At 36.7% G+C, this 14,340-nt stretch overlaps 3 protein-coding genes across 3 annotated transcripts; all 3 read left to right on the forward strand.

Annotated features, from left to right (window-relative positions):
• Positions 1 to 1,727: 1,727 nt before the first annotated feature.
• Positions 1,728 to 3,128, forward strand: LOC149392830 (uncharacterized). The gene has a single exon (XM_089617568.1). The coding sequence runs from the start codon at positions 1,980 to 1,982 to the stop codon at positions 2,943 to 2,945; it is 966 nt and encodes a 321-aa protein (XP_089473694.1). The 5' UTR covers positions 1,728 to 1,979; the 3' UTR covers positions 2,946 to 3,128.
• Positions 3,129 to 6,891: 3,763 nt separating this feature from the next.
• Positions 6,892 to 8,308, forward strand: LOC149392831 (uncharacterized). The gene has a single exon (XM_089617575.1). The coding sequence runs from the start codon at positions 7,002 to 7,004 to the stop codon at positions 8,148 to 8,150; it is 1,149 nt and encodes a 382-aa protein (XP_089473701.1). The 5' UTR covers positions 6,892 to 7,001; the 3' UTR covers positions 8,151 to 8,308.
• A 2,429-nt stretch (positions 8,309 to 10,737) lies between these two features.
• On the forward strand, positions 10,738 to 11,851 carry LOC149392832 (uncharacterized). The gene is made up of 2 exons (XM_089617059.1): positions 10,738 to 10,798; positions 10,860 to 11,851. Exons 1-2 carry the CDS (start codon positions 10,738 to 10,740, stop codon positions 11,849 to 11,851), a joined length of 1,053 nt encoding a protein of 350 aa, XP_089473185.1.
• The last annotated feature ends 2,489 nt before the right edge of the window (positions 11,852 to 14,340 follow it).

Genomic DNA, 14,340 nt, shown 5'->3' on the forward strand with positions numbered 1-14,340 from the left:
AAAAAAAAAACAATAAGATGTAGAATTTTTAGCACTAATTGTCTAGTTTTTTAAGATTAAGCCAACATTAACTATTTAACAAATTGGCAAATTTCATTTGACAATTTAGAGATTTATAGTTATTTTGCCCAATTTGACAAACCTTTTGGCGAGTTAGTCGAGATTTGCCAAAACCCAAAATAAATTGTCATTATACAATTAATATTTCTTTTTTACCCTTAGCTTAAACTTCATGAACATTTTTATTAAGCTTGTATAACCAAATTGAGTTTTTTCTAATATAAAGTTTGACCGATTATTAATTCGAAGCTCGATTTTTTAAATCGAACAACGATAACCAAAAAGGATGCGACAACGACTCCACTGCGACTCCCGATTGGCCAATGAGCTTTTAATCGAGCATTTTTTAGATCTAAAAGTGGAGTGGTGCACTTTCAAATTTTAGGTCTAGAGCGTAACGAAATCCCGTTCGAAGAGTTTCTTCTTTTATATCATAAATTTTCACATTTTGATTGGCCGTTGAAATTGTCCATGTGTACAATAGATCCATAAAAGGTCTTTAATCGAGTTGGAATACTATCTGTTGAAATACGTTAGAGATTCCTAAAAACAAATGGTCATTAAGTATATAGTCATATTTACACTTTAAGATTGCAATTTAGCAAACTTTTAGTAAATATTTGGTAAATAGTCATGTCCACGTATTTACATCTATAAATTGACTAAAATACTCCATTTCAGTCCCCGCCTAGTATTATTATACATGGGGTATTTTAGTCAAATTTATAATACGTAAACGTGGTTATTTATCAAATATTTACTAAAAGTTGACTGAATAGCAATCTAAAAGTGTAAATATGACTAATTTGCTAATTATTTGAAGAAAAAATGCTCTAGAGATGATAATGAATATGGTGGCGGCAAACAGGAAGATCAAGAAAGAGAAAAAAAAAGGTCGTTGTGTTTAGATGTAGAAGGGTACCAGACACGATATATTATAATACTATGATAGGTAATTAATCGAGTAAATATGGAATCAGTGTTATATTTTGGTGACTAATTCGTTTTATATGATTAATTGGTTGGCTCAATTTGATTGCGGTGTCGATCTCCGCCTACGGATCGGAGCTCGGATTCTCTGATTTCGTCATCGATTATTCATCGTCAAGGAGCTAGAGGTCGTTCGAAAAGACAGGCGATGCTGTTCTTCTTGGTGAGCTTTCTCTCCGAAGCGTAGGGTTAGGTAATTCTAGAGTTTCTGATAACGTGGGTCAGTTTTTTTGAAGAGAAAAAAAAAAGAAAATGATAAAGGATAAAAACATAATTGTACAAAAAAATGTAAATCATAATTTTGGATTAAATTAAGAGATTAAATTAAACATAATAAATTTTGATCCTAAATTAGTGTGAATATTATAGTTTAGAACTAATCTCATATAGCACAACTTTTAGAAATCGATAAAGCTATATACTAATGTCAAACCAGGGAAACATAATTTTGTGCACTAGAATTTACAAGGCAAAGATAGTGAGCCAGATTAGTGTTGTGTCGTTTTTTTTTTTTTTTTTTTTGAGAGCAGCGTTGTGTCGTTTTGTTTTTAAACAATGATGTAATAATAAGTCGAGCAATATTAACAGTGTAGAGAGAGCAATATCATTTGAACGACATGTAGTTTGCTCAAAATGACTATAATATCTTGAACCCTGACATTTGGGGTTTTAGGGCTTGCGAGACCATTCTCAGGATTCGACCGCGAAAAACCTGCAAGTTCGTTACTTTTCGTTTCCGATGTAAAAAAAAACCCACGTTTCAGCTCCTCTGCAAATCCCTTATTTTTCGTGCCAGCTCTCAGGTTTCTCTTCAAAACCCTAACTTTAGTTCTCCGAGGATTAGATGGTTTTCAGTTTGTCCAGAAGACGATAAAAGAAACTCCTTTGTCGTTTATTACCTGAAAAACTCACTCGGGTTCTCTTCTGAAATGGCTTTATCAACTTCCAAGTATGTCAAATTTGATAATTCTGAAAAACCAGACAAAGCCGTAGAGTTTCTCAGGAGTTACGGTTTCAGCGAAACCCAAATATCGAAACTTGTTATAACATACCCACCAGTGCTCTTATCAGATGCCCAGATAACCATTTTGCCGAAACTGGAGTTTTTGATATCCAAAGGAGTCTCCGAGCCCGAAATGACCAAAATTCTGTCTCGGTTCCCGACTTTCTTGAAAAGCAGTTTAAGTGATAAGATTATACCCTCTTATGACTACTTTCGGAGTTTTTTAAAGTGCGATAAGAGAGCCATCAACGCCGTTAGACGGTACCCGGATATCCTCTGCTTTCACTTCAACTACGTCGTGTCTAACTGCGACATTTTGCGGGAACACGGAGTCTCCAATGCCAAAATAGCTTCGTGCCTCGAATACAACCCGAGAGCCATCGCTTCTCATCCGGATCGGTTTCGCGGGGCCGTCGAGAAAGTCGCGAAGATGGGGTTCAATTCTTCGAGAGGAAACTTTGCTGCTGCGGTGATCGTGTCTCTATCGTTGAGCGAGTCGACGTGGAAGAAAAAGGTTAAGGTGTTTCGGAGGTGTGGTTTCTCCGAAGATGAGGCTTCGAAGCTCTTTCGACGCTTTCCCTATTCCATGAAGTGTTCTGAGCAGAAGATCTCGACGACGATGAATTTTTTCGTGGGTGAGATGAATTGGAGGCCTTCCTTGGTTGCCAAGCAACCAGCGGTCCTTGGACTGAGCTTGAAGAAGCGGATAATCCCGAGGTGTATGGTTTATAATGCTCTTCTCGAGAAAGGTTTGGTGAGTGAGGACAGCGTCCAATTAACTACGTTGTTGATGGCCTCCGAAGAGAAATTCCTGGAGAAGTATGTCAATTCGTACGAGAACGACGAGTCGGAGCTGTTGGAACTGTACCAGGAAAAACTTAAAACTCTTTGATTAATTTTTTATTTTATTTCTTTCTAAATGTAGATCAGGATTTTTTTTATTTTTTTGTTCTTCCCTTTGCCATGTTGATCTGACTGAGAAATAGGTAAGTTAACAGAGAAGATTTCTTAGCAATAGTCATATTTATGTGGGAATTTTTTACATTCCTGCTGTTATTTATAGTTGGTCAACAAACTGTTCATACTATTTACACCGTCGAGTCGGGCTATGGATCGACTGAAGGTGACCGATTCGCGATTTCTTCTTTGCCGGAGGGTTATGAAGTTTTGGAGCCCCATTTCGAATCTCGATGCGCTACCAACATAAGTAATTTTTTTTTTTGGGCATCTCAGATCGATTTGTCTTAGACTCGACAGAGTAGCGAGAGAGTGTATTGCAGCGACTAGTTTTCTGATCCGTCTGTTCGAGTTCCGAAAGGCAAAGCAGCAACCTTTTCAGCGCAGAACGGACATTGATACGAACTGATATTCTAAAATTAAATGAAATACAAACAATACAAAATACAATGGTGATAACTTCTAGTTCCTCTACCATTTAGGTATTATTCTTCACACTCTAATTTCTCATACAATTTATATCCCTAATCTCTACCAATTATTCTTATTTATAGGCTAGTTAACTTCTAAGTATTCCATATCTAGATTTGAGGTATTCAGAATCCCATGACTTTGCTCTTGAATCGGTGGAAATCGATTGCCTTCTCGCATCAAGGCGGCTATAAGAAAGAATGTTGATAGTAGAGTTAACATTTGTTACGTTACTTCCTTCGAGGGTAATAGAGTAATAACCCATACGCTTCCTCGTGAGATCGTAGTACACATGCAGTATTTGAATTGAGAAATGGACCGGATTGCCCCCTTTTTTTTTTAGTGATATGCATCTATGCTCCATTTCAAATTTGTTTATAAATAAGTGCCTCTCTTTTGTGTAAAATTATATGCAAATGTGACGCATTTCTAAAAAGAAAACGTGAAAGGGGCATAAAAGCCGTAATCTCAAACTCTGGGCAAATAATGTTATTTTTTACATTTAAATTGTCTGTATAATAAAATAAAATAAAACTAATTGAGTTCTTCAATAATACCCAAATGAAATGATGGAAAAGTTAAAAGGCCATGAAATTGATATTTTTTACACGGAGTTGTTCACGTACAACATTTTTTTGCCCGTAAGTCCGATATTTTCCAGTAAACTGCACGTCAGCAACGGTAAGTTTATCAGCACATTTACCCTTACCTTCATTGGATGTCTCAGTAAACTAAGGGTATCTCCTGGTAACCAAGGAAAATCTGAGTCCCGGTACGGTACCGGTAGCGATATTTGAATCCTTGATATAGACCTCTCTCTCTCTCTCTCTCAATTTTGTCATTATGATTCTTCTTTTTTTTATGTACTTTTCTTCTATATACCGTTGGCATTACTTCTATTGTTTAATGGATGTTCCGGGATCTCCAACGCTTTAACTAGTTCATCATTCGTTCCTTTAGCTACAAACTCTTTCTTATCGGCTTGCTTAAGACATCCACATCTAATTCCTTAAAAATAAAATTTAAGCCAAAACATGGAGAACGTCTGGAAAAAAAAAACTGAATATGAACATTCAAAATTAAAATAGAATCGCAAACATTCGTCTATACTCGGACTTCAGTGAACCGAGAAGCAAAAAAAATACACAATTTAACAACTCGGACCTGAAATTAAAGAAAAGAGACCCAACAACTCTCTCGGCAAAAAAAAACGTTTCCTTTATATTCCGATTTCATTCATAAAGGAGCTGTCGTGGTAAGTTAAAAAAATTAGTTCTTTATTTGGATCCACATTCCATTAACACTGTAGGTGGTTCTCGAAAGCATGGGATAAAAATTCTATTATTGCAATAAGTTTGAAAAAAAACACATGCAGTTTCCACTAATATAAAAAGTCGGCTAATTTAGTAAGCAATTATTATCAAATGACCTATTAAGTTGAAAAAATGCAATAATAATCTATTATGTTATAATGAGATTTTTTATGTAGGTTTTTATGTTTCTCTCCTATTACACTAGGACAAAAATCGTCATCCGGTGCGACGATTATCGCACAAAATACGTCAAAAGTCGCACCTAATAGTTTATTAGGTGCGACATGTCGCACTTAATAGTCATACATTTAGGTGCGACACTTTCAGGTGCGACAATGTCGCACCTAATGCCCAAGCTATTTTCTTGCCAAATTTATTAAAATTGGCGGGAATATTCATATCAGATGCGACAATGTCGCACCGAATAAGTTATTTTAATTAAAAAAAATTTATATATATTTTTACTTTAAAAATAATTAGTCTTACGAAATTTTTTTTTTTTTATAAAATTAATTATTATATATTTGGCTATTTAATTAATTTTAGACAAATTTTTACTATTTTGAAAATATTTTACTTAAAACAGATATTTTGCAAAAAAGAGTGAATAAATTTTTTGAGATTTGTTAATATTTGGCCTTTTAATAGGGTAGCTACTAAACACAATGACCAAACTATGTATTTATTTAGTGAAATAACCAATTTTAGTCAAAGTGCCAAAAATACCCTCTTACTTGATACGTATCAGACCAAAATGAAAATGAGAGATCCAAGGAAATTGGATATGAAATCTAGCTTCGAGAATCAGAGACTTCTCTCTCAACCCCCGCCCTTCGGCCACACTCCAAGAGCTGCAACGGAGTCGTCGTTCTCCACCGGCCTGGACGGACGCGGATCGCACCACCACCAGAATCAGTCGGATTGCACCGTCGGTCCACCGGAGGCGATGAAGACGACGATTGCGACGCCGAAGATCTGATTTACAATTACTTCGAAAGCGAAAATTGCATAATCTGAACCCTAAGTCGAGAATTTCGTCGTTTTCATCTTCTTCTCTAGCGCCAAGAGGATCGTCGGCGGTCGGAGAACGGTAGTGTTTGAGCATCAGGCCGGTTCCTGCAATTCACTTTGTCATTCCGATGGCGGTCAAGCCGCCATCGCCGTCGGTGACCTCTGAGGTCCACGTAGGAAGAGACATACGATGATTAATATGATTAACTGTGATGAACCTCTTTCGAAAACAATTTCAGATATCGACGATGGAGATGAGAAAGCGCACGAGGGAAAATCTCAGAGGGGGAGAGAAACAGAGCGCGCGATAGTTAATTTGATTAACTGTGAAGGTTAATCTGATAAACTGTGAAGGTTAATCTGATTAACTGTGATGAAACTCTTCCGAAAATGATCTCAAACATCGGCGAGTCTAGCTGTTGCGCCGATCTGGTCGTTCGAATGTTGCAAGTCCAGTTTTGCGTATTAATTTGATAGTTAAACGGATTAACTGTGAAGGTTAATCCGATTGACGATCCTCTTCTAAAAACGATCTCGAACATCGGCGAGTCTCGCGGTTGCGTCAATCCGGCCGTTTGAATGTCGCAAGTCCAATTATGCGTATTAAATGTGATAGTTAATCCGATTAACTATGAATGCTAATCGGATTAGCTCTGCGTGTGTTAATCTGATCACTACTCCGTCCCGACGAAGATCACAAATTCGGGCTTCTCGACGGTGAAGGACTCGACTTCGCTCCGACGATGAAGCCTTTCGATGATCTATTAACGAGGAATGGTGGGGAATTGAAGTCTGTGGCAAAAAAATTGTTTGGAGGGATATAATAAAAATATGATATTGTTTGTTAATGAATTTGGCTAGTTAACCAATTAAACTCATTGTTGAGCTATAATTTTAAAAGAGGGGTTTAATTTTAGCTAGTTAACTAACCTGTTTTTTGTTTTTTTGTATTTTTTTTTTGTGTGATTTATTTTACTTATAGAAAGCACTATCAATTAAACGACATGTAGTTTATTCAAAATTACATGACGCTAAGGAAATTGAAAAGAAAAAAAAAAGAGAATAGTACACATTGTTTGTAATGTCTAAAACCCTAGTATTTGGGGCATTTGCGTTTGAAGCTTTTCGCGTCGCATCTGAATTTCGTCGTCATCAGAGTGGAATTCGACGGCGATAATCTGTACCTTTCGTCTCCAATGTCGAAACCTATGTCTCAGCTCCTCCGCAGAGCCATTCTCTTCCGTGCCGGCTCTCAGGTCTCTCATCAAAACCCTAACTTTAGTTCTCCGAGATCGAGATGGTTTTCTGTTTGTTTAGAGGATGAGAAAAGGAACTCCTTTGTCGTTTCTTACCTCAAAAACTCACTTGGGTTCTCTTCTGAAATGGCTTTATCAACTTCCAAGTATGTTAAATTTGATACTCCTGATAAACCAGACAAAGCCGTAGAGTTTCTCAGGAGTTACGGTTTCAGTAAAACCCAAATATCGAAACTTGTTAGAACATACCCAAGAGTGCTGTTATCAGATACCGAAAATACTCTTCTGCCCAAATTGGAGTTTTTGAAATCCAAAGAATTCTCGGAGCCCGATATCGCCAAAATGTTGCCGTTGTTCCCAAATTTCTTGAAAACCAGTTTAAGTGATAAGATCATACCATGTTATGACTACCTTCGGAGTATTTTAAAGTGCGATAAGAGAACCGTCAATGCCATTAGACAGTTCCCGGATATCCTCTGCTTTCACTTCAACTACGTCTTGTCTAACTGCGACATTTTGCGGGAACACGGAGTCTCCGATGCCAAAATAGCTTCGTGCCTCGAACGCGACCCGAGAACCCTTGCTTCTCATCCGGATCGGTTTCGCGGGGCCGTCGAGAAAGTCGCGAAGATGGGGTTCGATTCTTCGAGAGGAACCTTCGCTGCTGCGGTGATCGTGTCTCTGTCGTTGAGCGAGTCGACGTGGGAGAAAAAGGTTAAGGTGTTTCGGAATTGTGGTTTCTCCGAATACGAGGCTTCGAAGCTCTTTCGGCTCAACCCTAATTCTATGAAGCGTTCTGAGCAGAAGATCTCGACGACGATGAATTTTTTCGTGGGTGAGATGAATTGGAGGCCTTCCTTGGTTGCCAAGCAACCAGCGGTCTTTGGACTGAGCTTGAAGAAGAGGATAATCCCGAGGTGTATGGTTTATAACGCTCTTCTCGAGAAAGGTTTGGTGAGTGAGGACAGCGTCCAATTAACTACGTTGTTGATGGCCTCTGAAGAGAAATTCCTGGAGAAGTATGTCAATTCGTACGAGAACGACGAGTCGGAGCTGTTGGAACTGTATCAGGAAAAACTTAAAATTTGATTAATTTTTAATTTTATTTCTTTCTAAATGTAGATCAGGATTTTTTTTTATTTTTTTTGTTCTTCCCTTTGCCATGTTGATCTGACTGAGAAATAGGTAAGTTAACAGAGAAGATTTTCTTAGCAATAGTCATATTTATGTGGGAATTTTTTACATACCTGCTGTTATTTATACTTGGTCAACAAACTGTTCATACTATTTACACCCTGTCGAGTCGGGCTATGGATTGACTGACGGTGACCGATTCGCGATTTCTTCTTTGCCGGAGGGTTTCGGAGCCCTGTTTGGAATCTTGATGCGCTACCAAGATTTAAAGTAGTTTTTTTTTGGGCATCTCAGATCGATTTGTCTTAGACTCGACAGAGAAGCGAGAGAGTATATTGCAGCGACTAGTTTTCTGATCCGTCTGTTCGAGTTCCAAAAGGCAAAGCAGCAACCTTTTCAGCGCAGAACGGACACTGATACGAAATGGTATTCTAGGATTGAATGAAATATAAACAATACGAAATTTCAATGGTGGTAACTTCTAGTTTCTCTACCAATTAGGAATTATTCTTCACACTCTAATTTCTCATACAATTTATATCCCTAATCTCTACCAATAATTCTTATTTATAGGCTAGCTAACTTCTAAGTATTCCATATTTAACACTCTAGTTATCTAGATTTGAGGTATGCCAAATCCCATGACTTTGCTCATGAATCGGTGGAAATCGATTGCCTTCTCGCATCAAGGCGATTAAAAGGCGGCTATCAGAAAGAAAGTTGATAGTAGAGTCAACAGTTGTTACGTTACTTCCTTCGAGGGTAATAGAGTAATAACCCATACGCTTGCTCATGAGATCGTAGTACACATGCAGTATTTGAATTGAGAAATGGATTGGATTGCCCCATTTTTTTTAGTGATATGCATCTATGCTCCATTTCAAATTTGTTTATAAATAAGTGCCTCTTTTTTGTGTAAAATTATATGCAAATGCGACGCATTTCTAAAAAGAAAACGTGAAAGGGGCATAAAAGCCCCATTCTCAAACTCTGGGCAAATAATGTAATTTTTACATTTAAATTGTCTGTATAATAAAATAAAATAAATTAAAAACTAATTGAGTTCTTCAATAATACCCAAATGAAAAGATGGAAAAAGTTAAAAGGCCATGAAATTGATATTTTGATGTCCATAATATCTTTCATTTGATAAAAAAAATAATATTTAAAACGAAAGTAAAATCACTTGTAAATTATAGAGCTTTGAAATACCAAAAATTAAAATCCCCAGATTTGAAGGACCTCAATAGAAATATTTGAAAATCCATATACAGGCTTAATAAGCTCCGCCAAAAGGGTCCATTGAATACGGTACCGTTTTATATATATATATATACATATAATATTTGAATATTTTTCCTTTACGTTACAAATAAAACTATAATAAATAGGGTCTATTAGGTATATAACGATATTTCCAGTTTTATATTGCTATATAGTCAACGTTTTGTAAATTTTATGTAAATTGCCAAGTCCATGTATTTACACGTGTAAATTGACGTAAATACTCTACATTTCAATTTTAATGTAAGGGCAAAACAGGAATGTCACGTCATCTTTATGACTATTTACTTAAGATTTACGAAACATTGGTTATATAACAATTCCAAACGTTTTAATTGGCTAGTTACCTAATTTTTTGTAATAAATTACAACCGTGTTGTCTAGGGCTAGCTATTGAGATATTTTCTTCTATATACCATTGGCATTACTTCTATTGTTTAATGGATGTTCCGGGATCTCCAACGCTTTAGCTACAAACTCTTTCTTATCGGCTTGCTTAAATTTAACAAAAAATTAGAAAAATAGCCAACTTAAACGTTTGATATTGCTAAATAGCCAATGTTTGGTAAATATTAGGTAAATTAAACTCATTGTTGAGCTATAATTTTTAAAAAAGGGTCTAATTATAGCTAGATAGCTAGATAGCATCATACCGGTTCTTGCGATTCACTCTGTCATTCCGATGGCGGCTACCGTCATTCGACCGTTCGAATGTTGCAAGTCCAATTATGCGTATTAAATGTGATAGTTAATCCGATTAATCTGATCGGTACTCAGTCCCGACGAGGATCACGAATTTGGGCTTCTCGACGGCGAAGAGGGACTCGACTTCGCTCTGGTGATGAAGACCTTCGATGATCTGTCAGCGATGAGTGATGGGGAATTTAAGTCCGTGGCACAAAAATTGTTTGGAGAGGTATAATACAAATATGATATTGTTTGTTAGTGAATTGAGCTAATTAACCAATTAAACTCATTGTTGAGCTATAATTTTAAAAAATGGTCTAATTTTGGCTAGATAGCTAGCCCGTTTTTTTTTTTTTTTTTCACATGATTTATCTAACTAATAGAAAGCACTATCAATTAAACGACATGTAGTTTATTCAAAATTACATGACGCTAAGGAAATTGAAAATATTAAAAAAGAAGAGTATTTGGCGCATTTGCGTTTGAAGCTTTTCGTGTCGTATCTGCATTTCGTCGTCATCAGAGTGGAATTCGACGGCGATAATCTGTAACCTCGTTCCTTTCGTCTCCAATGTCGAAACCTTGGTCTCAGCTCCTCCGCAAAGCCATTCTCTTCCGTGCCGGGCTCTCAGGTCTCTCATCAAAACCCTAACTTTAGTTCTCCGAGATCGAGATGGTTTTCTGTTTGTTTAGAGGATGAGAAAAGGAACTCCTTTGTCGTCTCTTACCTCAAAAACTCACTTGGGTTCTCTTCTGAAACGGCTTTATCAACTTCCAAGTACGTTAAATTTGATACTCCTGATAAACCAGACAAAGCCAGAGAGTTTCTCAGGAGTTACGGTTTCAGTAAAACCCAAATAGCGAAACTTGTTAGAACACACCCAACAGTGCTGTTATCAGATACCGAAAAAACTCTTCTGCCCAAATTGGAGTTTTTGAAATCCAAAGGATTCTCAGAGCCCGAGATTGCCAAAATGTTGCCGGTGTTCCCAAATTTCTTGAAAAGCAGTTTAAGTGATAAGATTATACCCTCTTATGACTACCTACGGAGTATTTTAAAGTGCGATAAGAGAACCGTCAATGCCGTTAGACATTACCCGGGTATCCTCTGCTTTTACTTCAACTACGTTGTGTCTAATTGCGACATTTTGCGGGAACACGGAGTCTCCGATTCCAAAATAGCTTCGCGCCTTGAACACGACCCGAGAACCTTCGCTTGTCATCCAGATCGGTTTCGCAGGGGAGTCGAGAAAGTCACGAAGATTGGGTTCGATTCTTCGAGAGGAAGCTTCACTGCTGCGGTGCTCGTGTCTCTGTCGTTGAGCGAATCGACGTGGGAGAATAAGGTCTATACGCTTCGGAGGTGTGGTTTCTCCGAAGACGAGGCTTCGAAGCTCTTTCGGTTCAACCCTTATTCCATGCAGTGTTCCGAGCGGAAGATCTCGGCTGTCATGGAGTTTTTCGTGGGTGAGATGAGTGTAAAGAAGCGGATAATTCCGAGGTGTATGGTTTATAAGGCTCTTCTCGAGAAGGGTTTGGTGAGTGGGAAGAAAGTCAACTTAAATACATTGTTGATAGCCTCCGAAGAGAGATTCCTGAAGAAGTACGTCGAGCCGTACGAGAACGACGCTTCGGAGCTGTTGGAACTGTACCAGGAAAAACTTAAGGTTGTGTTTGGTAGTTAACTCAAAAAGTTTTTGTTTTCTATTTTCTAATTTTTGTAGTTGTATTGAAAAATTATTTTGCAGTTGTTTTCAAAAAGCTGTTTGGTACAGTTTTCATTTTTGTTTTTGAGAAAGTGAAAAAACTGAAAAAAGTGTTTGGTATAGTTTTCATTTTTGTTTTTGAAAGAATGAAAAGAGAAGATGAGGAGAAGGAGAAGAGAAGAGAAGAAATTTTTTTCCAAACTAATTAAGGAATTCCATTATTCAATTGTACTCAAATTTTATTTGTTTGTAATCTTTAGATTAAGATTTACACAAGAAAGGATTCAGGGTTCCAGAACTTCCGAGTATTCTTTACAGAGCTTGGTTTAATCTTTTTGTGCAGGACCAAGTAAATTATCAACTTACTTGGAGCTGAAGCAAACTTGTTTCCTTTCCTGCCTTGGTGACAAGTACGTAAGGACTCTTCGATTTAAAAAAAAAATAATCGCTTTGAAGGAAATGGCTTCACCGGAGTGTTCTTCCATTCTTTTTTGAAGTTAGACATGAATGACAATTTCAGGAACTTGAAAAGCCGAGAACTTTCCAACAATGATTCATCGTTGTCCTAGAACAATTGTTGGTTAAAACGTGATCATAAAGAAAACACCAAACTGATCTGCAAAAGAAAGTTGTACATAAATAGAGCAAAACCAAACATGTCATGTCAGTTTGAGCCCAATTTAGCTCCAGTTTCTCAAAGAATCCTTGCGGTTTCTTGTACCGGATTTTTGTGGCGTTTCGGACGTAAATCTGATTTGGTCTGAAACCAATCTTTTTTTAGAGGAATAGTGTGAGTTTGTTGGATTGGATAGCCAAACTCATAACTCTCTCACAGAAAGTGAATATCAGATGACTTGCATTTCCTAATCTCGTCACTATCCATGTTTTTTTATTTTTGCTCTTTGGCAAATGGCATGGTGAGCTTGAGAACAACATGTAGATATTAACTTTAATCTTAAACAAATTTAAGGAGAAAACAAAGCAGTGTTTCTTGATTGGTTTCCACGATATGAATATCTAAACAAGGGCCAATGCAAAGAAGACTAATTTAAGACAAGTTCTAATTTGGAAGCTCAAAACAACAAAATCCAAGCACAACAAAAATGGCCCAAAGACCTCAAGATATTACAACATGAACCGTTTTGTACACTATTATATATTATATTATATATATATAAAGTAGAGGAATCTATAAAGTAGCGTTAGTTGTTTTATTTTTGAGAAAAAAACGGAGTTAGTGGTTGGTTACCTTAAACTTATGTTCATATATAAAAAAAAGGCGGAGTTAGTGGTTTATTTCCCTCCTCATTAGCTTGCCTCTTCTTTATTTAATTTCCCTTTCAAATAGTCGTCGTAGCATTGGTAAATTGAAGATTTGGGAGATCACACGAGAAGATGCATAGAGATTGGTCAGATTACATTTATTTATTTGTTTACGTTTTTGCTTCATGTCTAACCAACACTTTCGTTTGGTTTCTAAGAGCACTGATTTGGTGGAAATGGCGGTCTGGGACATCTCTCTCCTCTCTCTCTCTCTCTCTCTCTCTCTCTCTCTCTACAGATCGAGCAGGTGACATCTATGAAGTTCATATATTGAAAATGCACAAAGGATTGTACTCTAGAGCGAAATAGCTTCGGTGTAAACATTTAATCCCTTACCACCTTGAACGATAGCAGTTCTCTACGGAAAGCAAGACCACATAGAGCGAAACTAAAATGAAAAAAAAAGCCGTCGGAAGTGCAGTACGAGGACGAAAAGGACAAATTAAATGATATTATTAAATTAATTAATTTTGAACAAAAAATAGTAAAATACAAAATTGAATCAAACAAATATGAATTCAATATTTATTAAAATTTAAATATATATATATATATATAAATATATAGTGGCGGTCATTTACTTATAATAGCGCTTAAATATCAACCGCCATCTAAAATTTTGACCGCCACTAAAACTTTATAAGTTTTAGTAGCATTCAAATATGTAGCACTTTTTTTAGTGTCATCTTTTGTGTTTAGTGGCATAAAAAAACCGCCACCAAACGTGATTTTCCTAGTAGTGCTCCCAGTAATCGGTATCTCAATAACATTAGACTATCTGTATCTGATTGGTAACAATATTTGAATCCTTGGTACAAACACAACGATACTTTTTATGAAAAAAATAAAAATAAGATTGAATCCGCAGTCTCCACTTTGAAAATGGTATGACTATACTTGGTACCACAACACAATGAGATTTGAAAACCAAATGGACTCTCATTTTGTTTTCAACTTTAGCCTCACAAATGGACTGTTGATCGGAGAAAACGATCATGCATTATTCCTTGTTTGGTGTGAATATGGATAAATGTTGAACAATCGTATCCTATAATTAAGCAGGTTTTGAAATACATATGCATGTAGTTATAAGAATATTCTAGTTATAATCAGGGACGAGCTACAGTTTTTACTAATTTAAAAAA

Source organism: Urtica dioica, chromosome 6 (assembly GCF_054948205.1).
Source record: "Urtica dioica subsp. dioica isolate 48M chromosome 6, U.dioica_male_clone48M_v1_H2, whole genome shotgun sequence".
NCBI lineage: Eukaryota > Viridiplantae > Streptophyta > Magnoliopsida > Rosales > Urticaceae > Urtica > Urtica dioica.

Bases quoted from the DNA above. Each gene is read 5' to 3' on its own strand.
- LOC149392832 (XM_089617059.1), top strand. From the start codon at position 10,738: ATGTCGAAACCTTGGTCTCAGCTCCTCCGCAAAGCCATTCTCTTCCGT. The intron at 10,799-10,859 runs GTCTCTCATCAA...CTGTTTGTTTAG, and splicing joins CTTCCGTGCCGGGCTCTCAG to AGGATGAGAAAAGGAACTCC.
- LOC149392830 (XM_089617568.1), top strand. From the start codon at position 1,980: ATGGCTTTATCAACTTCCAAGTATGTCAAATTTGATAATTCTGAAAAA.
- LOC149392831 (XM_089617575.1), top strand. From the start codon at position 7,002: ATGTCGAAACCTATGTCTCAGCTCCTCCGCAGAGCCATTCTCTTCCGT.